The sequence below is a fragment of the Oncorhynchus clarkii genome, chromosome 2 (assembly GCF_045791955.1).
Source record: "Oncorhynchus clarkii lewisi isolate Uvic-CL-2024 chromosome 2, UVic_Ocla_1.0, whole genome shotgun sequence".
Taxonomy (NCBI): Eukaryota; Metazoa; Chordata; class Actinopteri; order Salmoniformes; family Salmonidae; genus Oncorhynchus; species Oncorhynchus clarkii.
In genome coordinates this window covers 58,408,054-58,434,621 of record NC_092148.1, presented here as the reverse complement: position 1 = coordinate 58,434,621, position 26,568 = coordinate 58,408,054, and the positions used below count along the sequence as shown (strand labels likewise).

General features: G+C 43.4%; 1 protein-coding gene across 2 annotated transcripts; it reads left to right on the top strand.

Annotated features, from left to right (window-relative positions):
- Positions 1 to 883: 883 nt before the first annotated feature.
- On the top strand, positions 884 to 25,669 carry LOC139370565 (DET1 partner of COP1 E3 ubiquitin ligase). Of its 2 annotated transcripts, XM_071110140.1 has the most exons (7): positions 892 to 1,093; positions 1,482 to 1,625; positions 2,961 to 3,751; positions 3,887 to 4,240; positions 20,186 to 20,376; positions 20,594 to 20,785; positions 21,742 to 25,669. In XM_071110140.1, exons 3-7 carry the CDS (start codon positions 3,023 to 3,025, stop codon positions 21,929 to 21,931), a joined length of 1,656 nt encoding a protein of 551 aa, XP_070966241.1. In that variant the 5' UTR covers positions 892 to 1,093; positions 1,482 to 1,625; positions 2,961 to 3,022; the 3' UTR covers positions 21,932 to 25,669. The 2 variants fall into 2 exon arrangements, with proteins under 2 accessions (XP_070966249.1, XP_070966241.1); XM_071110148.1 differs by lacking the exon at positions 1,482 to 1,625 and having other exon boundaries at positions 884 to 1,093.
- The last annotated feature ends 899 nt before the right edge of the window (positions 25,670 to 26,568 follow it).

Here is a 26,568-nt window from a genome sequence, read left to right as displayed (position 1 = left end):
TTATTGATGGGCTACACACATCCCCTCTGAGTAGTAGAGCACCAGCTATTATTATTGGCTATTCAAAGAAATACTACAGAAGGCCTACATACATCGCATTACATGGTAAAAACTGCAGTACTTTGAAAAGTGGACCATTTCATTTTTCTTGCCACTGTTTTTAGCACTATCTTTCTGTGTTCACCGCACACTCTTAATGGAAATGAACGACTTGTAATCTACGAGGCACGTGGGTTAAGGATAATTACACATAGGTCCATTATCATGCTCTCAAGGCAAGGCATGAGGGCTTTCTTCTGTTGTCCTTCATTCTGCTTCTTCTGTCCAATATTGGAGTCTTAAGAACGAGATGCATTTTTGGGCTTCGTGGACAATTTAATAATTAATTTCTCCCTGTACACTACTTTATAATGGGTTCAGAAGATTTGACCTATTAGTATGGACAGGAATGCACCAAGACCAAGAAAAACGTTGATCAGGTCATTGATCAGGTCACATGGCAAGGAAAACTCCTAAACATAATTAATCAGGAATATGTGAGTGAGGTTGTTTCATGAAATAGCTACAGGCTTACTACCAGTTCATATTTTTAATACAGACACCTGACCTGCAAACCCATATTTAATTTCAGAATTTGTGAATATTAGGTTAGGGTCAGGGTTAAGGGTTTGGTTAAGGTTAGGGATAAAGTACGTTTTGGATTTTGATTAGTCGTTGTGCAGGTCAGTTTCCTTTGAGTCTCCCCTTTGGTCAAGTGTGGCGTCTACGTGATGCGATACTATTTTCACCCTGAGTTTGCCATGGCGCTGTGAGAATTGAGGAACAGTTCCACCGTAGAGGATGCATCTCTTGCTGTTTGTGTCTCTCTCTTAGCTTGTTATCTAGTTATCTATCTAATGCTAACAACATGAAGCAGTGTTGCGAAAACACGATTCCTGTTCAGAACAAATGTTCCAAGCTTGCCACATAATCGCATTTTATTGCCTGCCCCAAGACTAACTAACAAACGTTATTCCCGCATTTGATAATCTGATCGTTTTTGTGGCTAGATAGCATAACGTTACTGGCTTGACAAATTCACAGCAAGCAACAGGTGAGTAACGTTGTTGTTAGAAAATGAACTCCGCTGGCTCTGTAACGGCCTATGACTCCAAATAAAATAATGTTTAGCTTCCCGAACACAAGCGAGCAAGTTCTGACTGTTTAGTTAACGTTAGTTTGTATGTAACGTTTCGCCCAACGGGTAGGATTAAATGCAAAGAAATATAATGAATTGAACGGGTTTACCCATTCAAATAAATGATTCGTCCGTTCTAGTCATTATATTTATAACTATGCATTTCAAAACGTTTTTAATCAAACATGAGATGTTTTAGGTTTGGTTATAGTGAAACACGTAAATTCGGGTCATTATTTTGGACAGTTCGTTTTGGAAAAGTTATATATTTTGTTATTTCAGGAGTAAACCTAGCTCTTTCTAGTGGTTCAACTCTACCATTGAAATCGTGATGTAGAGGCATCTCAAGGTCGGGGTTCGGCATGAAATACACACCTTCTACTGACGCGTTCAACACAACTGGGAACTCGGAAAAAAACGAGATCAAAATCATGAAGACAGACTTCAGGTTGGAAAGTCGAGTTGGATCAAAACGATTTTCCCAGTCGGAGTTCGTTTTTGGGCTAGTGAATGACTAGCTACAGATTGTACGCTAGATAATGTGATATAACCAAATATTTTTGGTGACCATTACTCGGTCTCAGGTAGCCTAGTGTGTTAGAATGTTAGGCCAGTAACCAAACGGTTCCTAGTTCGAATCTCCTCACTGACAATGTGATACATTTGTCGATGTGTCCTTGAGCAACACACCCTAATTGCTCCAAAGTTGCCATTGACAATGGCAGACCCTGGCTGTGACCCCACTCCAAGGGTGTCTCAAGGAGAGTTGGGATATGCAAAAACACATTTCCAATTCACACGTGTATAATACACACTTGTACATGTGTAGTTGGATAAATATAAGCACCCACCAAATTATTATTATAAATGGCCGCTATAGCTTTTTAAAAAAAACAGCGATAACTCAAGATATTAAATCTATGTCTTGTACCGTGCAAGGAGGTTCCTCGCCATCTTAGCTGCTGCACATCTAGAGCATTTCCCAGCATCTTTGCAGGAACTAGGGTGTAGTCGTTTCTATGCGTCACAGCCATGTGTAGAAGTAAATGTCTGCTCGTCACAATGCGACCAAAATAAATATCTACACACATACAAGAGACATATCTCACCCAATAAAAACCTGGATTTAATATCTTTCTGAATTGTCTATGGTTTTTGTAGAACCACCTGCAATTGGAAACTGACATTTCTAAGATACTTCATTCTCGATTCGGTGAAAAAAGTATCGCCAAGAACAGGTTAGTTATAAAAATCTATGGCGGTGGTTTGTATGGGGCTTTCCTGTAACAGCCAATAATGGACACCACAAATCTTTGGTTATATCACATTATCAGGCATACAATCTGTAGCTAGTGAACAACATTACACCTGGGGTGCGTTCAGTACGACAGAACGATATTCAAAGTTTAGTTAAACAGAAACAGTTCTATACAGAAGGACCAGGAGTTTAGCAATTTCAAATGACCACATCTTGCCACATCCACCAAATGGGAGCAAATGTACTTCAAAGGCTGTTAAAAAACGGTGCACGCTGTTTGGGGGAAATGTGTCATTCAGTACTACAAACTGTCACGAAACATAGCGTTAAATCGAACTAAGGGCAGCCCAGGGGTGTATTCATTAGTCGGACACTATTGCAAAACATTTTGCACCAAAACAAGATGATTTGCAATGGAAACCTATTCTAGAAATGACCTGTGTGATATGACAATGCTGATAAGCTGTTGCACTTTCAAATTAATTGTGTATTGATTTAATTGTCTTGTATTACTTCTTTAACTAGTTGCCATACAGAGAGATTTGTGATGTAGCTACCAGTTGGTGGGAGTTGGCAACAATCAAACAATGGAAGATGATTCCCCGACTCTGAAACCCAGGCGCATCCAGAACCAGAATGTGGTCCATCGACTGGAGCGGCGGCGGATCTTCTCTGGCCGGGCTGCAGCCCACTGGTACCGCGGGCGCTGCTTCCACCAGAACCTTTTCCCAAACTTCACTGTGGTAAATGTAGAGAAGCCTCCTTGCTTCCTACGCAAGTTCTCCCCAGATGGACGCTGCTTCATAGCCTTCTCCTCTGACCAGACCTCTTTGGAGATCTATGAGTACCAGGGCTGCCATGCAGCGGAGGATCTGCTGCTGGGGCAGGATGGGGAGACCCTGGCCAACGGCAATGACCAGCGCTCCCTCAACATCCGCGGCCGCCTCTTTGAGCGCTTCTTTTCCCTCCTGCACGTCACTAACGTGGCCTCCAATGGGGAGCACCTGAACCGAGAGTGCAGCCTGTTCACTGATGACTGTCGCTATGTGATCGTGGGCTCAGCGGTCTACGTGCCCGAGGAGCCATCTCCACACTTCTTTGAGGTGTACCGCAACAACGAGTCTGTGACTCCCAACCCCCGCTCTCCTCTGGAGGACTACTCACTGCACGTCATTGACTTGCACACTGGCCGGCTTTGTGACACCAGGTCTTTTAGGTGTGACAAGATCATCCTCTCGCACAACCAGGGACTCTACCTCTACCGTAACATACTGGCTGTTCTTTCTGTTCAGCAGCAGACAATCCATGTCTTTCAGGTGTATAATCTCAGCCTGCCTCATCCTCTGTACCCTATGCTTACCTGGTAGTGAGATTACAACGTTATACCATCTTGATTGAATGTTTTTCTGAAATTAAATGAATGTTTTTATAGTTCTGATGTCATCCTGTAGGTGACATCAGAGGGGTTGTTTCTGGACGTGCGGACCATCGGTCGTTTCTGCTACGAGGACGACCTCCTGACTCTGTCTGCGGTGTACACTGAGGCCCGGGCCGAGGGCCAGCCAGGCTTCTCCCGCCTCTACAAGGAGAAGACCATCAACTCCCTGAAGCACAGACTACTAGTCTACCTGTGGAGACGGGCTGAGAAGGACGGCAGCGCCACCGCCAAGCGACGCTTCTTCCAGTTCTTTGACCAGCTGAGACAGCTGAGGATGTGGAAGATGCAGCTGCTGGATGAGCACCACCTCTTCATTAAATACACCAGCGAGGATGTGGTCACCCTGCGAGTCACTGACCCCTCCCAGGTACACTTAATTAAGGATCTCTAGTGGTAATTTGCAACCAAATTATTTTTGGCAGGGGATAACAGAGCTAGGCAGGGGATAACAGAGCTAGGCCTGTCCCACCTGTATAATGGTAGTGCTTTACACTGTTTCCTCTATCTGGAAATCCACTGTCTGCAATTGATTGAATTAGTTCTTCTATATCCTACATAAAGGGACTCTTGATTAGTAACAAAATCAAATGTTACTTTTATTTTACCTTTATTTAACTAGGCAAGTCAGTTAAGAACAAATTCTTATTTTCAATGACGGCCTAAGAACAGTGGGTTAACTGCCTGTTCAGGGGCAGAACGACAGATTTGTACCTTGTCAGCTCGGGGGTTTGAACTTGCAACCTTCCGGTTGCAAATGTTATTTGTCACATGCCTAATACAACTGGTGTAGACTTTACTGTGAAAGGCTTGCTTACGAGTCCTTCCCAACGATTCAGAGGGGGAAAAAACGAACACAAGAAGAGTAAAATAAAAACACAAGAATGGAGCTATATACAGGAAGTACCAGTACCATATTAATAAGCAGAAGTACAAGGTATTTGAGGTAGATATGTACATGAAGGCAGGGTAAAGTGACTAGGCATCAGGATAGATGAGAGTAAAATAAAGAACAGCAGAGCAGCAGCAAATTATGAGTGTAAAAGTGTGTGTGATGTGTGTTGTCGGTATGCGTTTGTGTTATGTCAATGTAGTGTGTGAATGAGTGTGTTCATGGTGTGTGTGTATATATATTCTAGTGATTGTGTATATATAGTCTAGTGATTGTGTGTAATATAGTCTAGTGATTGTGTAAATATAGTCTAGTGATTGTGTATATATAGTCTAGTGATTGTGTGTATATAGTCTAGTGATTGTGTGTATATAGTCTAGTGAGTGTGTGTATAGTGTGTGTATATAGTATAGTGAGTGTGTGTATATAGTATAGTGTGTATATATAGTCTAGTGAGTGTGTATATATAGTCTAGTGAGTGTGTATATATAGTCTAGTGATTGTGTGTATATAGTCTAGTGAGTGTGTATATAGTGTGTGTATATAGTCTAGTGAGTGTGTATATACAGTGGGGCAAAAAAGTATTTAGTCAGCCACCAATTGTGCAAGTTCTCCCACTTAAAAAGATGAGAGGCCTGTAATTTTCATCATAGGTACACTTCAACTATGACAGACAAAATGAGAAAAAAAATCCAGAAAATCACATTGTATGATTTTTAATGAATTTATTTGCAAATTATGGTGGAAAATAAGTATTTGGTCAATAACAGAAGTTTATCTCAATACTTTGTTATATACCCTTTGTATAGAAGTTACAGGTCTGTGAGAGCCAGAAATCTTGCTTGTTAGTAGGTGACCAAATACTTATTTTCCTGTGTTTCAAGTCAAAGTAAAACGGTTGGAGACTCAAAAACTACCGCATCACCCAAGCGTTCTTCTCTTTAGCCCTATGCATCCAGGTGAGTGGGGCATGGTCACTGATGAGGGTGAAGTGGCGCCCCAGCAGGTAGTATTTCAGGCTTTCTAGAGCCCACTTTACTGCCAGCGCCTCTTTCTCAACGACTGCGTAGTTGGTTTCCCAAGGTTCCAGCTTCCTGCTTAAAAACAGGATGGGGTGTTCCACCCCTTCTACCTCTTGGGATAGCACTGCTCCCACGCCAACCTCTGAGGCATCCGTCTGAAGCACAAACTCTCTCTCAAAGTCTGGTACCACCAGCACTGGATTACAGCAGAGAGTCTCCTGTAATGTCCTAAATGCTTTGGTGGCCCTTTCATCCCATTTGACCATGTTTGGCCCTCTGGCTCTAGTCATGTCGGTGAGTGGGGCGTCCACTGTGGCATAACTTGGGATGAACTTCCGGTAGTAACCGGTCAGCCCTAGGAAGGCTCGAACCTGCTTATTATTTACTGGTTTCGGCCATCCTCTAATTGCCTCCACCTTCTTACGTTGGGGTTTGATTAACCCTCTTCCCACGGCATATCCCAAATACTCTGTTTCCTCTAACCCCACATAACACTTGGCAGGGTTTGCCATAAGCCCTGCCTTTCTAAGGGCGTCTAACACCGCCTGTATCCAGGGTAAGTGGGATTCCCAATCTGGGCTTTAGATCCCCACGTCATCTAAATAAGCTGCGGCGTATGCTTGGTGCGGTTGTTCATGAGCCGTTGAAAGGTGTCTGGGGCCCCGTGTAAGCCGAATGGCATGACTGTGTATTGAAACAAACCGTCAGGGGTTGCGAAGGCTGTCTTTTCTTTGGCCCTGGGGGTCAGAAGAATTTGCCAGTACCCTTTTGTCAGGTCCAGGGTCGTAATGTACCGAGCTTTACCAATTTTCTCCAGTAGTTCATCTACTCGGGGCATGGGGTAGGCATCAAACTTGGAGATTTCATTTACCTTCCGAAAGTCGTTACAGAACCGCAAAGACCCATCGGGCTTGGAGACCATCACAATTGGGCTAGACCTCTCACTATGTGACTCCTCGATCACTCCAGCTGTCAACATTTTCTCTGTCTCTGCTCTAATCGCGGCCTGTCGAGCCTCGGGTACCCGATATGGCCTTATGCTCACTTTTCTCCCTGGTAGGGAAACAATATCATGAGCCGTAACCTCAGGTTGGCCGGGTACCTCTGAAAACACATCTCGGTTTTTCTCGATCAGGGTCTTTATTTCCTGTACTTGTGCTGGGGACAGAGTAGGTGAAATATTTACTTCGGCTGTCTCCTGGGTGTGTGTGGGGTATGTGACCATTAGTGTTTCTCTCTCCATGCTTTTAACAGGTTTATGTGATCGATCTGTTCCTGGGGCCGTCGACCTGGCTGTCGGATCCGATAATTAACGTCTCCTATTCTCTCCAGTACTTCATATGGTCCTTTCCATGAGGCTAGTAGTTTGCACTCTACCGTGGGGATCAGCACTAACACCTTATCTCCCGGTTAAAATTCCCTCAGGGTAGCCTGCCGGTTATAATTGTGCCGCTGGTGCTCTTGTGCTTGGCTCATGTGCTCTCGGACGATGGGCATGACTGTGGCTATCCTGTCTTGCATTGCCGTGACGTGCTCTATGACACTAGTATACGGGTGGATTGGTGCTCCCAGGTTTCCCAGGTGATGTCTAAGATTCCCCGGGGGTGCCTCCCATATACCAGCTCAAAGGGAGAAAACCCCAGCGAGGCTTGAGGAACCTCTATAATGGCAAACATCAGATACGGCAACATGCAATCCCAGTTTTTCCCATCCTTATCGATTACCTTCCTGAGCATTGACTTCAGGGTCCTGTTGAATCTCTCAACCAGCCCGTCCGTCTGAGGATGGTAAACCGATGTCCTCAACTGTTTCACCTGCCACAATTTACAAAGGTCTGCCAGAAGGCAGGACATAAAGGGGGTCCCCTGGTCAGTAAGGTTCTCCTTTGGAACCCCTACCCTGGTGAACAAGAGCACTAATTCCTTAGCGATATTTTTGTAAGCCATCGTCCGAAGGATAATGGCTTCTGGGTAGCGAGTGGCATAATCTAGAATGACCAGAATGTATTGGTGCCCTCTGGCAGATTTGGGTAGTGGGCCCACTATATCCATTGCTATCCTCTCAAATGGCGTTTCAATTATGGGGAGTGGCACTAACGGGCTTCTAACAGCTGGTCGGGGAGATGTTAACTGGCACTACGGGCACTCACCACAATGCCGAGCCACTTCAGCCTGAATTCCTGGCCAGTAAAACCTCCTTACAATCCGGTCTCGGGTTTTATCGATACCAAGGTGTCCACCCAGAATGTGCCCGTGAGCTAGATCCAGTACTGTCCTCCGGTACCGTGTGGGGACCAACAACTGTTCAACCACATCAACCCCTATTTTTGATACTCTGTACACCAAACCCTTATTCATAATGAAGTGGGGAAAACTATTAGGCATCATCCCATCATTTATGGGAGTACCATCTACGACCTGCACTTCTACTCTGGCTTGCTGCAGGGTTGGATCCTGGTTTTGGTCTGTCCCGAAATTAGTCAAGGACCCTGCAAGGTCTGCTGGCTCTAGATCGTCGTCCTCTGGATTCAGATCAACCCCAGCCCCACTAGTACCGGGCTGTTCGTTATCAACAAGGTTTGCCACTTCATCCTCATCCTCCCCTACTAGCACCTGTGAGGTTGGCCCCTGGGAGACCTCTTTTTTTGGCTTTGGTTGAAGACCCCATGCTTCTTCCTGCTTGGTCAGGGTTGTTGGCTTCTCAAATATGCCATTCTTTTGGCCTAACTTCGCAAAGTTAGGAAAGTATCTACCCAATATTACATCCTATGGCATCTTTGGGACCACGCCGACCTCATAATCCAGCCGACCGTCCTCTGTTTGTATGCTCACTAAGGCTGTGGGGTACATACGGGTATCCCCATGAATGCATGTAACACTGATATCCTGACTTGCATCCAGTTTATAAGTTGGCACTAGGTTTGCAACGACCAGGGTTAGCATACTGCCAGAATCCAGCAGTACTTCAACCTCTTTCCCTTCAACCTTCACCTTGCACATACAGTGCCTTGCGAAAGTATTCGGCCCCCTTGAACTTTGCGACCTTTTGCCACATTTCAGGCTTCAAACATAAAGATATAAAACTGTATTTTTTTGTGAAGAATCAACAACAAGTGGGACACAATCATGAAGTGGAACGACATTTATTGAATATTTCAAACTTTTTTAACAAATCAAAAACTGAAAAATTGGGCGTGCAAAATGATTCAGCCCCCTTAAGTTAATACTTTGTAGCGCCACCTTTTGCTGCGATTACAGCTGTAAGTCGCTTGGGGTATGTCTCTATCAGTTTTGCACATTGAGAGACTGAATTTTTTTCCCATTCCTCCTTGCAAAACAGCTCGAGCTCAGTGAGGTTGGATGGAGAGCATTTGTGAACAGCAGTTTTCAGTTCTTTCCACAGATTCTCGATTGGATTCAGGTCTGGACTTTGCCTTGGCCATTCTAACACCTGGATATGTTTATTTTTGAACCATTCCATTGTAGATTTTGCTTTATGTTTTGGATCATTGTCTTGTTGGAAGACAAATCTCTGTCCCAGTCTCAGGTCTTTTGCAGACTCCATCAGGTTTTCTTCCAGAATGGTCCTGTATTTGGCTCCATCCATCTTCCCATCAATTTTAACCATCTTCCCTGTCCCTGCTGAAGAAAAGCAGGCCCAAACCATGATGCTGCCACCACCATGTTTGACAGTGGGGATGGTGTGTTCAGGGTGTTGAGCTGTGTTGCTTTTACGCCAAACATAACGTCTTGCATTGTTGCCAAAAAGTTCAATTTTGGTTTCATCTGACCAGAGCACCTTTTTCCACATGTTTGGTGTGTCTCCCAGGTGGCTTGTGGCAAACTTTAAACAACACTTTTTATGGATATCTTTAAGAAATGGCTTTCTTCTTGCCACTCTTCCATAAATGCCAGATTTGTGCAATATACGACTGATTGTTGTCCTATGGACAGAGTCTCCCACCTCAGCTGTAGATCTCTGCAGTTCATCCAGAGTGATCATGGGCCTCTTGGCTGCATCTCTGATCAGTCTTCTCCTTGTATGAGCTGAAAGTTTAGAGGGACGGCCAGATCTTGGTAGATTTGCAGTGTTCTGATACTCCTTCCATTTCAATATTATCGCTTGCACAGTGCTCCTTGGGATGTTTAAAGCTTGGGAAATATTTTTGTATCCAAATCCGGCTTTAAACGTCTTCACAACAGTATCTCGGACCTGCCTGGTGTGTTCCTTGTTCTTCATGATACTCTCTGCGCTTTTAACGGACCTCTGAGACTATCACAGTGCAGGTGCATTTATACGGAGACTTGATTACACACAGGTGGATTGTATTTATCATCATTAGTCATTTAGGTCAACATTGGATCATTCAGAGATCCTCACTGAACTTCTGGAGAGAGTTTGCTGCACTGAAAGTAAAGGGGCTGAATAATTTTGCACGCCCAATTTTTCAGTATTTGATTTGTTAAAAAAGTTTGAAATATCCAATAAATGTCGTTCCACTTCATGATTGTGTCCCACTTGTTGTTGATTCTTCACAAAATAATACAGTTTTATATCTTTATGTTTGAAGCCTGAAATGTGGCAAAAGGTCGCAAAGTTCAAGGGGGCCGAATACTTTCGCAAGGCACTGTATGTTTGTTTCTTGATCTTTCAAGTACAGTGGTTACAACAGGACATGCATACCATATATCATCTTCTTTTTCACAGAGGTTACATTGCATTGGCTCTTCTTTAATAGGGCAGTAGGCTGCAATATGTCCTGGTCGATTACAATTGTAACAGATAATAGGGGTTCGGGGGGGAGACCCCCTCGACCCCCGGTCCTGGTTTCCGTTTTTTTCCTTAGTGTCTCGGGCCGATTCTGATTCTTTCCTCATTGCCCCACACTGCTCTCTTCCCCCTCCACCTGTTGGGACAGTCTTACCCTGTCCGCTGGTTCGCCCAGGCCTGGGGAATGGGAATCTTTCCTCCTGTGCCTGCTCAGCTGTTCCTGCCGTACAATACCTTTCAACCAGGCCCACGAGATGGTCGGCGGAAAGTACCTCGTTCTGGCCAACCCATCGTCGCACTTCTTGGGGTAGACCTCGCTGAAACTGGTTGAGTACGATGGTCTCGACGATCTCGGCGGAGGAACGGGTCTCCGGTCGCAACCATTTCCGTGCCAGGTGAATCAAGTCGAACATCTGTGTTTGGGGAGGTTGTCCAGGTCGGTCGGACCACGGGTGGAAGCGGTGTGCTCTTACCGTATCGGTCACTCCCAGTCTAGTCAGAAGCTCTCCCTTTAGTTTATCGTAATCCTGTACATCTTTCAACTCCAGGTCGAAATACACGTTTTGAGCGTCCCCTGCCAGGTATGGTGCCAGAAGCCCTGCCCATTCTTCTTTCGGCCACTTCGCCCTCTCTGCCGTCCTTTCGAAGGTGGTAAGATATGCTTCCACATCATCCTGTGCTGTCATTTTTTGAAGAAAATTATTGGCCCGCATCTGGGTATTTGCAGCTGGTAATTGAGCCCCAATTTGGCCCACTAGCCCCTTTAGGCCTTCTCTTAACTCCCGGGTGTTTCTCTCTTGTTCTTCTCTGAGCAGCTGGTTGGTGTGGTGCTGGACCTGTAACGTGTCCTGATACATTCGCATTACATCCTGATGAGCTTTTTTTTTTAGCTCTAGTTGCCTCTTGTTGGGTGGCCTCTGCTTGTAACAGGGCCTGTATGGCTCCCTCCATACTCATTTTCCTGAGAAACTGTCCTAAAAAAAACAAAGCCACAAAAAAAACCTGACTCCCCTTTGGAGTGCTAACTGAACATTTTTCTTCTACCTAACCAGCGGTATGGTTAGTCCATTGCCCGCATTCTCCACCACGTGTGGCAAACCTCTTCAAGGTTATGAGCGTTTGTCACAAATTAGGTGGGAAACTGTCACCAATTCACCCCAGAATGTAAGTTCTTTCGAACAGGACAGTACCTGTGTGTTTGTTTCTCCGTCCTGGTCCACCCAGGCTGTAGGCAAGGTCAAGGATAGCAGGGTTCGGTACACGAATCGGGTTCTCGGTAGGTCCAGGTCCAAACGCCAACAGGTAAGTCCAAAACAGTCCAGCTCATTCACGGTAAATCCAGCCAATATCTATTGTCTCTTTCTCTATGGTTCATAGATCCTTCCAGCCCGCTCTCTCTTCCTGTTTTTTCTTGACCCTTTATCTGTGGGTCGGTTCCACCTTCTGAGGGTTCCCCTTGCTTCTGGGACTTGTAGTTTTGGCAGTCGGCCATTTTGTGATCTGTAGTTCTGATCGGGGTGGCCATTTTAGTGATCGGGCAGAGCCCGTTTATTAGTTCTGCTCTCACATCTGCCATTTATCACTCGACCCCCTTCTTTGCCACAGCTAGCTAGCAACTTACCTTGGCTTACTGCATTCGCGTAACAGGCAGTCTCCTTGTGGAGTGCAACGAGAGAGAGGAAGGTCGTTATATTGCGTTGGAATAGTTAACTGTAAGGTTGCAAGATTGGATCCCCCGAGCCGACAAGGTGAAAATCTGTCGTTCTGCCCCTGAACGAGGCAGTTAACCCACCCTTCCTAGGATGTCATTGAAAATAAGAATGTATTCTTAACTGACTTGCCTAGTTAAATAAAGGTATAAAAAATATATTTAAAAAATTCGGCAAATCGGCGCCCAAATATACCAATTTCTGATTGGTATGAAAACTTGAAATCGGCCATTCCGATTAATCGGTCGACCTCTAATATATAGTGTGTATATATAGTCTAGTGAGTGTGTATATATAGTCTAGTGAGTGTGTATATATAGTCTAGTGAGTGTGTGTGTGTATAAATAGTCTGCTCAAAAAAATAAAGGGAACACTTAAACAACGCAATGTAACTCCAAGTCAATCACACTTCTGTGAAATCAAACTGTCCACTTAGGAAGCAACACTGATTGACAATAAATTTCACATGCTGCTGTGCAAATGGAATATACAACAGGTGGAAATTATAGGCAATTAGCAAGACTCCCCCAATAAAGGAGTGGTTCTGCAGGTGGTGACCACAGACCACTTCTCAGTTCCTATGCTTCCTGGCTGATGTTTTGGTCACTTTTGAATGCTGGCGGTGCTTTCACTCTAGTGGTAGCATGAGTTTACAATCCACACAAGTGGCTCAGGTAGTGCAGCTCATCCAGGATGGAACATCAATGCGAGCTGTGGCAAGAAGGTTTGCTGTGTCTGTCAGCGTAGTGTCCAGAGCATGGAGGCGCTACCAGGAGACAGGCCAGTACATCAGGAGACGTGGAGGAGGCCGTAGGAGGGCAACAACTCAGCAGCAGGACCGCTACCCCCGCCTTTGTGCAAGGAGGAGCAGGAGGAGCACTGCCAGAGCCTTGCAAAATGACCTCCAGCAGGCCACAAATGTGCATGTCTGCTCAAACGGTCAGAAACAGACTCCATGAGGGTGGTATGAGGGCCCGACGTCCCCAGGTGGGGGTTGTGCTTACAGCCCAACACCGTGCAGGACATTTGGCATTTGCCAGAGAACACCAAGATTGCCAAATTCGCCACTGGCCCCCTGTGCTCTTCACGGATGAAAGCAGGTTCACACTGAGCACGTGACAGTCTGGAGACACCGTGGAGAACGTTCTGCTGCCTGCAACATCCTCCAGCATGACCGGTTTGGCGGTGGGTCAGTCATGGTGTGGGGTGGCATTTCTTTGGGGGGCCGCACAGCCCTCCATGTGCTCGCCAGAGGTAGCCTAACTGCCATTAGGTACCGAGATGAGATCCTCAGACCCCTTGTGAGACCATATGCTGGTGCGGTTGGCCCTGGGTTGGCGGTTGGCCCCTCCTAATGCAAGACAATGCTAGACCTCATGTGGCTGGAGTGTGTCAGCAGTTCCTGCAAGAGGAAGGCATTGATGCTATGGACTGGCCCGCCCGTTCCCCAGACCTGAATCCAATTGAGCACATCTGGGACATCATGTCTCGCTCCATCCACCAACGCCACGTTGCACCACAGACTGTCCAGGAGTTGGCATATGCTTTAGTCCAGGTCTGGGAGGAGATCCCTCAGGAGACCATCCGCCACCTCATCAGGAGCATGCCCAGGCGGTGTAGGGAGGTCATACAGGCACGTGGAGGCCACACACACTACTGAGCCTCATTTTGACTTGTTTTAAGGACATTACATCAAAGTTGGACCAGCCTGTAGTGTGGTTTTCCACTTTATTTTGAGTGTGACTCCAAATCCAGACCTCCATGGGTTGATACATTTTATTTCCATTGATAATTTTTTGTGTGATTTTGTTGTCAGCACATTCAACTATGTAAAGAAAAAGTATTTTATGAGAATATTTCATTCATTCAGATCTAGGATGTGTTATTTTAGTGTTCCCTTTATTTTTTGAGCAGTGTAGTTTAGTGAGTGTGTATATATAGTATGTGTATATATAGTCTAGAGAGTGTGTATACAGTATATAGTGTGTATATACAGTGCCTTGCGAAAGTATTCGGCCCCCTTGAACTTTGCGACCTTTTGCCACATTTCAGGCTTCAAACATAAAGATATAAAACTGTATTTTTTTGTGAAGAATCAACAACAAGTGGGACACAATCATGAAGTGGAACGACATTTATTGGATATTTCAAACTTTTTTAACAAATCAAAAAATGAAAAATTGGGCGTGCAAAATTATTCAGCCCCTTTACTTTCAGTGCAGCAAACTCTCTCCAGAAGTTCAGTGAGGATCTCTGAATGATCCAATGTTGACCTAAATGACTAATGATGATAAATACAATCCACCTGTGTGTAATCAAGTCTCCGTATAAATGCACCTGCACTGTGATAGTCTCAGAGGTCCGTTAAAAGCGCAGAGAGCATCATGAAGAACAAGGAACACACCAGGCAGGTCCGAGATACTGTTGTGAAGAAGTTTAAAGCTGGATTTGGATACAAAAAGATTTCCCAAGCTTTAAACATCCCAAGGGGCACTGTGCAAGCGATAATATTGAAATGGAAGGAGTATCAGACCACTGCAAATCTACCAAGACCTGGCCGTCCCTCTAAACTTTCAGCTCATACAAGGAGAAGACTGATCAGAGATGCAGCCAAGAGGCCCATGATCACTCTGGATGAACTGCAGAGATCTACAGCTGAGGTGGGAGACTCTGTCCATAGGACAACAATCAGTCGTATATTGCACAAATCTGGCCTTTATGGAAGAGTGGCAAGAAGAAAGCCATTTCTTAAAGATATCCATAAAAAGTGTTGGTTAAAGTTTGCCACAAGCCACCTGGGAGACACACCAAACATGTGGAAGAAGGTGCTCTGGTCAGATGAAACCAAAATTGAACTTTTTGGCAACAATGCAAAACGTTATGTTTGGCGTAAAAGCAACACAGCTGAACACACCATCCCCACCGTCAAACATGGTGGTGGCAGCATCATGGTTTGGGCCTGCTTTTCTTCAGCAGGGACAGGGAAGATGGTTAAAATTGATGGGAAGATAGATGGAGACAAATACAGGACCATTCTGGAAGAAACCCTGATGGAGTCTGTAAAAGGACTGGGACGGAGATTTGTCTTCCAACAAGACAATGATCCAAAACATAAAGCAAAATCTACAATGGAATGGTTAAAAAATAAACATATCCAGGTGTTAGAATGGCCAAGTCAAAGTCCAGACCTAAATCCAATCGAGAATCTGTGGAAAGAACTGAAAACTGCTGTTTACAAATGCTCTCCATCCAACCTCACTGAGCTCGAGCTGTTTTGCAAGGAGGAATGGGAAAAAAATTCAGTCTCTCGATGTGCAAAACTGATAGAGACATACCCCAAGCGACTTACAGCTGTAATCGCAGCAAAAGGTGGCGCTACAAAGTATTAACTTAAGGGGGCTGAATAATTTTGCACGCCCAATTTTTCAGTTTTTGATTTGTTAAAAAAGTTTGAAATATCCAATAAATGTCGTTCCACTTCATGATTGTGTCCCACTTGTTGTTGATTCTTCACAAAAAAATAAAGTTTTATATCTTTATGTTTGAAGCCTGAAATGTGGCAAAAGGTCGCAAAGTTCAAGGGGGCCGAATACTTTCGCAAGGCACTGTATATAGTCTAGTAAGTGTGTGAGTGTGTGTATATATATATATATGGTTTAGTGAGTGTGTGTATATAGTCTAGTGAGTGTGTATGTAGTGTGTATATATAGTCTAGTGAGTGTGTATACAGTGGGGAGAACAACATGCAATAAAATGCAAATGATTTACTTTAAAATCATACAATGTGATTTTCTGGATTTTTGTTCATCTCACAGTTGAAGTGTACCTATGATAAAAATGACAGACCTCTACATGCTTTGTAAGTAGGAAAACCTGCAAAATCGGCAGTGTATCAAATACTTGTTCTCCCCACTGTATATAGTTTAGTGAGTGTGTATATATAGTGTGTGTATATATAGTCTAGTGCGTGTGTATATATAGTCTAGTGCGTGTGTATATATAGTCTAGTGAGTGTGTATGTAGTGTGTATATATAGTCTAGTGAGTGTGTGTGTATACATATATATATATATATATATATATATATATATATATATATATATATATATATATGTATATATATGTATGTATATGTATATATATATGTATATATATGGTTTAGTGAGTGTGTATATATAGTCTAGTGAGTGTGTATGTAGTGTGTATATATAGTCTAGTGAGTGTGTATATAGTGTGTGTGTATGTATAGTCTAGTGAGTGTGTATATATAGTCTAGTGAGTGTGCGTAGGGTCAGTGCTGATAGTTCAGGTACCATTAATTGATTATTTAGCCACCTGGCTGTTGTAGGCAGAACATGTCGGAATAGGATTCTATTGCATTGACACACACTACTCAGACCGTACTCTACATAGACCAGTGCAGCATAACCAATCAGAGCTGCAGTAGGCCTATATGCAAATAGACCATTGCCATATATGGATCTGTGCCATTTACTTTGATCTGGACTGTCTTTACAGCTGTGGTCGTGAGTAGATGCGCTTGTTTTGAGATCAAAGCGACAGCTGCATGTAGCCACGTGTGCACATTTTGTTCATATCCTTTGCTAGTTAGTGAGTTATTAGCTCAGTTATAGATCATTTGTTGTCAGCAATAGGAGAGTGATTGCTTCCTACAAGAGCACGAAATGTGTGTACATTTCTTGACATCTTTGAAAAGTGAGTCAGGTAAAGACCTTTTTTTATGTGTTAAGGGGGCAGTGTTGTATTTTGAGACAGGCTTGAATAAACTAAGTAGCCAGAGGGGAGCATAATGTGTCTGATTCTCTGTAATAATGGTATGGGAATAATAATACATTTTATTTTGTAAAGTGGTGTCTTGCATCAAACAACACCATTTTCAGTCACCTCCTTGTCTAAAGGACAAGTGGATAAGCAGGTTAATGTCAAGCCCTGCATGTTTTTTTCACAAGTCTCATGGAATGTAGTCCATTGATAGAACAGCTATTTCCATGTTAAAATGTAATGGGATACATTTTCTCCATTGTTTTTGATGGTAGGTCACTATGGTAGGCCTACATGATGATCAAATTGCCACAGTAGCCTACTTGGCCACGTATAAAACTGTAAAGTTTTAAACTTAAAGCGGGTACAGCCTGTGTTCACAGTAAAACTGTAACTTAAAGCGGGTACAGCCTGTGTTCACAGTAAAACTGTAACTTAAAGCGGGTACAGCCTGTGTTCACAGTAAAACTGTAACTTAAAGCGGGTACAGCCTGTGTTCACAGTAAAACTGTAACTTAAAGCGGGTACAGCCTGTGTTCACAGTAAATGTGAATCTTCAAAACACTCAAATGTGCGAAAATGTGCGCTTGGTGAACATTGCTTGACACTCTCTACCCAGTCCACAACAGCCCTGTCGATGTGGGCGTACCAAGGAGCTGATCGTGGACTATAGGAGAAAGAGGGGAGACCCTCTTTCTCCTATAGTCCACAATCAGCTCCTTGGTCTTACTCATGTTTAGGTTGTTTTCCTGGCATCACACTGCTAAGTTTCTGACCTCCTCCCTGTAGGCTAACTCCTCGCTGTCGGTGATCAGTCCTACTACAGTCATGTCTTCAGCAAACTTGATTACTTTTTTTTTTTTTTTTTACCCCTTTTTCTCCCCAATTTCGTGGTATCCAATTGTTGTAGTAGCTACTATCTTGTTTCATCGCTACAACTCCCGTACGGGCTCGGGAGAGACGAAGGTTGAAAGTCATGCGTCCTCCGATACACAACCCAACCAAGCTGCACTGCTTCTTAACACAGCGCGCATCCAACCCCGGAAGCCAGCCGCACCAATGCGCCGGAGGAAACACCGTGCACCTGGCCACCTTGGCTAGCGCACACTGCGCCCAGCCCGCCACAGGAGTCGCTGGTGCGCGATGAGACAAGGACACCCCTACCGACCAAGCCCTCCCTAACCCGGGCGACGCTAGGCCAATTGTGCGTCGCTCCACGGACCTCCTGGTCGCGTCCGGTTACGGCAGAACCTGGGCGCGAACCCAGGGACTCTGATGGCACAGCTGGCGCTGCAGTACAGCGCCCTTAACTACTGCGCCACCCGGGAGGCCCGCAAACTTGATTACTAAGTACACACCCCTGAGGGGGCCCCCGTGTTGAGGGTCAGAGTGGCGGAGGTGTTGTCTGCCTACCCTCACCACCTGGTGCCGGCCCGTCTGGAAATCAAGGGAGCCTCATTTATCAATCATGGGTAGGCGCAAATCTGTGCGTAAACCATTTGTGGGATCATTTCCATGCAAAGTGTGAGATTTATCAATATGAATGTTGGCTTGAGTGTGTGTAAATTTACGTACAGCCTTGACCATGCGCACGCACAGTGCCAAGTGGTGGAAAAGGAACTGCTTGTCAAGCGTAGAGTGGGGAAAATATGTGTGAAATTGTGAGTAATCATTAAATAATTTTCCAATTTCATTGTATTCCCTTTATGAATTCATGCAACATATGCCATTGACATCGGGGCGGCAGGGTAGCCTAGTGGTTAGAGTGTTGGACTGAAAGGTTGCAAGTTCAAATCCCCGAGCTGACAAGGTACAAATCTGTCGTTCTGCCCCTGAACAGGCAGTTAACCCACTGTTCCTAGGCCGTCAATTTGTTTACATCTCTGTTAGTAATCCGTCCACCTGACAGGTGTGGCATAACAAGAAGCTGATTAAACAGCATGATCATTACACAGGTGCACCTTGTGCTGGGGACAATAAAAGGCCACTTTAAAATGTGCAATTTTGCTCATCACCCTGACAGCTGATGAGACTGAGGAGTATTTCTGTCTGTAATAAAGCCCTTTTGTGGGGAAAAACTAATTCTGATTGGCTGGGCCGGGCTCCCCCGTGGCTGGGCCGGGCTCCCAAGTGGGTTGACCTATGCCCTGGGACCTTATTAATCAATATTGTGTAGAAGCTATTCTAAGACTTCACTATCCAGTCATGTGAAGTCTTAGAATAGCTTCTACACAATATTGATTAATAAGGTCCCAGGATCCAGTTGCAGAGGGAGTGGTTCAGTCCCAGAGCTTGGATGGGACTATGGTGTTGAATGCTGAGCTGTAGTCTATGAACAGCATTCTCACATAGTTATTTCCCCTCTTGTCCAGGTGGGAGAGGGGCAGTTTGAAGTGCAATTGAGATTGCATCATCTGTGGGTCTGTTGGGGCGGTATGCAAATTGGAGTGGTTCTAGGGTGTCTGGGATGATGGTGTTGATGTGTGTCATGACCAGCTTTTCAAAGCAATTCATAACCACAGATGTGAGTACTACAGGGCGATGGTCATTTAGGAAGGTTACCTTGGAGTACTTGGGAAACTGGGACAATGGTGGTCAGTTTGAAACATGTTGGGATTGCAGACTGGGACAAGGAGAGATTGAAAATGTCTCTGAAGGCACTTGCCGGCTGGTCTGCGCATGCTTTGTGAACGCACCCTGGTATTCCGTCTGTGATTGTTAATCTGTTTAAGCGTTTTGCTCACATTGGCTATGGAGAGCTGGTTGACATAGTTATCCGGACAAACCTGGGCTTGCACGCAAGGCAATGTTATATTCCTCGAAGCGAGCATAAAAGGCATTTGGCTCGTTTGGGAGTTCTGCATCGCTGGGCAACTCATGGCTGGGTATCCCTTTGTAATCCTCTATCTGCAAGCCCTGCCACATACGACGAGCGTCTGAGCCGGGTTAATAGGATTCCACCTTCCTCCTATACTGTAGGTCGGGGCTCATGCTCAGTCTCTATTGCGTAGAAAACATATTCTGATTTGAAATATTGATTCTGTCTCCGAGTGCAGCCATATTTCAAATATGATTTCTTGCTAATGCGAAAGTGCATATCCTTTTAATTCCTAACTTCATATCTGCCTGCTCTTCTCTCAGCCCTCATTCTTTGTGGTGTACAACATGGTGTCGACAGAGGTGTTGGCGGTCTTTGAGAACACTTCTGACAAACTTCTGGAGCTGTTTGAGAACTTCTGTGACCTGTTTCGGAACGCTTCGCTCCACAGCGAAGCTGTTCAGTTCCCCTGCTCAGCCTCCAGCAACAACTTTGCACGGCAGGTTCAGAGAAGGTATTGTTGGTCGGGGAGGGAGGCTTACCAGAGGGCTAACATGAAAATAACTCCATACTGTGTGGCACAATCCAAAGGCTAGTAAATTGAACCGATTTAGAGGAATTAGCATCTAAAAAGTATTCCTTCGAATTGTTCTGCTAAGTGACTATGAAATTACACCTTTTTTTTGTTCCATTGACAATGTGAATTCCTACTGTTTATCCCTCCTGGTCAGGTTCAAAGACACCATAGTTAATGCAAAGTATGGCGGTCACACTGAGGCGGTGAGGAGGCTGCTGGGACAGCTGCCCATTAGTGCTCAGTCCTACAGCAGCAGTCCCTACCTGGATCTTTCCCTGTTCAGCTACGACGACAAGTGGGTATCTGTGATGGAGCGGCCCAAAACATGTGGAGACCACCCCATCCGGTAATATTGGCAAGATAATGCTGATTTCTAAAATGTGTTTGTCTGTCAAGTAAACATGTGTGTGTTTTGCCCTGGTAGATATTACATTTAATCAATCAATTCTACCCTAAAACGGTCAATTAATAGAACAGGTGTTTATTTGCTTGTGTGTGTGTGTGTTGAAGATATCAGTCATTCAGAGCGAGATAGAGATTCTCTTGGATTCCACCGAAGCAGACTGGCAAAATGAGTGAATGCGTAATTCCACTTTTTTGACCAGGCGTGTATTCAAGAGAATTCATTGATATTATTAGCTAAACTGTGAAACGATGCCCAGACATTATAAGAGGCCGGGCACTTAATGTTTAATGGAAGTTTTATGGTAAACTCTCTTGTTATTGGAAGTATTACATTTGTTTGGAAATGTAAACTACAATAACTCATACATTATATGACAACTTTTGGTATACCTGTGTGTTCTTAGATACAGACTTTTTTTTTTTAGATACTGCGAGATTCTGGCAATTAAACCCTTCTACTTATACAGAGTTGGATGAACTCGTGGATACCCTTTTTGTCTCTGCGTGAAGTATGAAGAAAGTTGGGTAGTTTCGCTAGCCAATGCTAACTAGCATTAGCGCAATGACTGGAAGTTTAAAGGTACACTAGCATATGCAAAAATATGAAAATATCTAAGAACTAAGATATCTTGCTTGTTACTGAAAAAAAATGAATCTATTGTGTTGACTGCATTTCTGGGATTCTCCAATGCTTAATCTAGCATACCTGTAGACTTTGTCATTGCGCTAATGCTAGTTAGCATTGGCACGCAAGACTATCTCTCACTTAATTTAGACTGCACGCAGAGACATAAAAATGGTTTCCACTATTTCATCTGACTGGGTAAGTATAGAAATCTCATTGTATCCCTTGCATTTGAAAAAGCTTAGACTGTGTTTTTCTTATTAACTCTGTAGATTTTATGCTCGAGACTCTGGATTGCTGAAGTTCAAGATCCAGGCAGGCCTGCTGGGCCGGCCCATTAACCATGCCGTCCGGCGGCTGGTGGCCTTCACATTCCACCCCTTTGAGCCGTTCGCCATCTCAGTACAGAGGACCAACGCTGAGTATGTGGTGAATTTCCATATGCGGCACGTCTGTGTATGAGAGGAAAGCAGTGGACTAGACCTGGAGAACTGTGTAGAGCAAACAGCGGCCATTCTGCCTTTTTCTCTCCCCCTAGTGTGAGGAACAAAATAAGACTGGACTGTGGGAGGATCCAGTTGAAGTTGAAATGGGGAGCTTGGGATTGGGGGGGGGATTCCTTTCAAGACCAAATATGTTTTGGCTTGCTCTCAAAATCTGCTTTTCCATATCACCACATACCTTTGTTTTTGGTCAAATTTTATTCTTACACATGTATTTTTATTTTGTGTTTTATTTCAATAAGTGATTTAATCATTGATTGTGATTCTTTAAGGTTATTATGAATATTTTGCTACAGTAAAAGCTATTTTTCATAATATGCTTTGCGGAGTGGACCTAGTTATTAGCCTGATTGCCCCCTTGTAGCTCAGGGGCCTCATTTATATAACCGTTCTACACTAAATATCTGCGTGCGGCATTTCTGAAAAGATTGCGAAAAATATAAAAAATATATATAAATATAAAAATATAAAATACAAAAATATATGTATGTTTCCAGTTAGCTTTGGGACACAACATTGTGAGACACAGTCTTTATATTGGTTGCACTCCCTGAGTTGTGCATCGTTCTGGTGGGTGGTGACGGAAAATAACCCTAACACAATTTAGCTGGCTTCAGCAAAACATTACGTTTCCTGTAAAGAAAACCATATGTATAGTCTCTAGAAACTCTACTTACCAGAAGTAAAGTGAAATGTGTCACTCGCTATCAAATAAACATCTGAATACAACTTTTGTTCAAACCACACCATATTCCTGCTGTGTAAACAGTGTTAGATTTTGTGGTAGGAAGTCTCGCATGAAGGTCTAATGGCAGCCCGCTGTCTAATTTCGCAGGAATATGGTGCGGTTTGGACAAAATTTGGATTCTGATGTTTATTTGACACAATTCACTTTAAAGTTCCTGGAGCTGGGTTCTCCAACCTATTCTAACATGAGAGCTACTTAAAAATTATTATTATTTTTTTTAACATGTCATGAGTTATTTATTTTTTTATAGCATTCAAATAAGCACATTCTTCTCTTCTCCTCTCCCCCGCAACTCTTCCCAGGTCCTTGGTGTACAAGAGAAAGTAGTGCATGTTCTTTTGTCAATATACCTGGTAAAATAATGGTTAATAAACAACTCTGAGTGGGGCCCTATAAAATAATATTTTTTCCCTCAAATTCTGTTTTTATATTTTCTCAAGTTGTTTTCTGAGTTGTATTTTTCCTGGTTTTAGATTGTTTTAATGTACTCTCAAAATTGCAATTGTTTATAGAGAAACAACGACATTTGATGTTCTGAGTCAATGTCAATGATTAAATCACATCTGAAGACCATTTTTTTTAAGGTCTGGAAGTAATTCTACTTTAATTGTGCATCTGGCCCTTTAATTACGCATCTAGCAAATGAGGAGTGTGCTGGTCTGGAAATGGTTCTGTACTGCTGCTGCTCATTTCATGGCAAAGTTAGCAAATAGCAAATAATACATACAAATGATATACATACTCGTGATATACTTCTGCCAGGTAAGCCTATTCTGCGGATAACATTTAATTGACGGTTTTGGGGAAAGTATTAATGTCAACCCACAAGACGGTTATCACATCAACTGGCTACACACAGGGTGATAGACAAACGCGCGCAACACAGACAAGACAGGGCAATATTGCTGGAAATTAATTGGCCGATATAAGTTGGGTTGAGCTTTATATGCCAATAGTCGCTAACCAGGGGTGGGATAATGTTGCGTTGATTAGATAGTAGCTGGGAACTTGGGGTGTCTGATTTGTTTATGACAGTATGCAGTGGAACACTGAACATTGCGAGTACTTTCACATGTTGTGCCAACCACCAGAACGATGGACATTTCAGGGAGTCCAACCAAGACTCCCGCTGTTGTCCCAAAGTTAGTTTCCAGTTATAAATCAAACCCCTTCGTAAACTGCGCGCGTGAACGAGCATTAAAACGGCCTATAAAACACCCACCATTCGCCTTTTTATAGCGACAATAACACCATTATTTGCTGTATACTTTGGACGTATTGGAATTAGGCCAAAGTCGTTTCTAAAGGAAATAGCAATGGCTAAGTTGATCGAGTGTTTTTGGAGTTGATGGCAGAATGACACTTGCAGTGACATTTGCAGTAGGCCTAGGCTATCTGACAGACAAAACGTTTCTGAAATACAAAAACAATTGCAAATTGCTGTGGACCTGTACATCGATCGTTTGAATTTAATAGGGCCTAATGTTGGCATGTACTTTTTCTCGAACATATATGCTGCACTGCCCGCGAATGCTGAAACATTGTCTACTTAGTGCTAGCCATACACACTTCAACGAAACATAGAAATTGTCTGTTCACCTGTTAAATTCTACTGTATGTTTTAATCCACGATTCCTTTCTGATGCAGGAAGCAAAATACTTGAAATAATAGCCTATCTAATTGGCCCAATTAAAAGAGAGATACATATGGTGATTTGTTGAGGCAATGGCTACTTCGGGAATATGCACCCATAGCCAGAAAAGGTGATGAATTTATTCTGCAATGGTATGGAAATAATATGTAGGCTATTATGTTTATAAATGAAATATTGCCTACTCGCGAAGTATGATATTAGAGTATTCAGACTTAAGCTAAGGAAGTAGCCTACCTACATTCGTCTATTCCACCGTTAAACAACTGCGCTCTGGATCGGATGGCATACAGCGAAATATTACTGTGAAGTGGGTTCAGTTAAACGAGAGATGGGACGAATGGTGTCCTAGATGTAGGCATATAGGCTACCCCGTGAGTATGAAACCATCACAGAAAAGGTGATGAATTTATTATGCAATGATCATGGGTTTAAATAAATTATAGCCTAGCAAATAGAGGCCTATTTCTAATTATACTGAACAAGAATATAAACGCAACATGCCAAAATGTCAACGATTATACTGAATTACAGTTCATAGAAGGAAATTAGTCAAATGAAATAAATTAATCAGACCCTAATATATGGATTTCACATGACTGGGTGCTGGCGCAGCAATGGGTGGCCCACCCACTTGGGAGCCAGGACCACCCACTGTGGAGCTAGGCCCAGCCAATCATAATTATTTTTCCCCCACAAAAAGGCTTTATTACCGATGGAAATACTCCTCAGTTTCATCAGCTGTTGTGGTGGCTGGTCTCAGACGATACCGCAGGTGAGAAGCCAGATGCGGAGATCCTGGGCTGGTGTGCTTACATGTGGTCTGCGGTTGTGAGGCTGTTTGGACATACTGCCAAATTCTCTCAAATGACGTTGGCTTATGGTAGAGGAATGAACATTCAGTTCTCTGGCAACAGCTCTGGTGGACATTCTGTAGTCAGCATCCCAATTGCACGCTCCCTAAAAACCTGAGACATCTGTGGTATTGTGTTGTGTGACAGAACTGCACATTTTAGAGTGGCCTCTTATTGTCCTCAGCACAAGGTGCACCTGTGTAACAATCATGCTGTTTAATCAGCTTCTTGATATGCCACACCGGTCAGTTGGATGGATTATCTTGGCAAAGGAGAAATGCCCACTAACGGGAATGTAAACAAATTTGTGTACAACATTTGAGAGAAATAAGCTTTTAGTTTGTATGGAAAATGTCTGGGATCTTTTATATGGCTCATGAAGCGTGGGACCAACACTTTAAATGTTGCGTTTATCTTTTTGTTCAGTATATTTTAGAATGCAAAAATAAACTAACAGCAAATGATTCCATCTTCTTATTATGTCCATCATACCCCCCATTTGCACAAAATACTAGGCTACTTGTCTGGTTGCAATGCAATACTTTAACCACTAGAAACTGCGTATGCATGGTCTAAGTTTGCGGGAAGGTGATTCTCACGGCAAGTTCAGTTTTTATAAATGCCAACTTTTGCATTAAAACTGGCGCACACATGTTTTGGGGTATAATTTGCAGGTACGCACAGTTGATAAATGAGGCTCCACGTCATGTTAAGTTAGCTTTAACCCATTTGTAATGTATTTCCCTCTTTTTGAAGTACACATTTAAGACGATGGTTGTATTCATACCACTTAGTTAGCTACCCTAGTTCATATTAGAATTTAAATACGCCAAATAATGTGTCTTCTACAGGTATAATGCCCTTTTTCTTAGAAAATACCACAGACAAAAAGTCAACATTTCTTTAAATGCTTTAATCATTTAGAAGACACTTATCCAGAGTGACTTACAATTCGTGCATTCATCTTAAGATAGCTAGGTGAGACAACCACAATATCTCAGTTATAGTAAGTGACATTTTCAGTGAAGAGGTAGGGTTTGATGTTTTCAGAAGATGCACGCACTCTGCTGTCCTAATGTCAGCGGAAGCTCATTCCAACATTGGGGTGCCAAGACAGAGTAGAGTCTTTTATTTTCATTTTTTACATTGAACCTTTATTTAACTAGGCAAGTCAGTTTAAGAACAAATTCTTATTTACAATGATGGCTCACAGCCAAGTATGAATACTTTTAAGAGGAGGGTACTACTGTAGTGCACTCATAGCTGTAGCCGTATATTGAATACATTTAATATGCTATTTACAGTTCAGCAGATGGTATTACCAAGAACAAATTCAATTTTT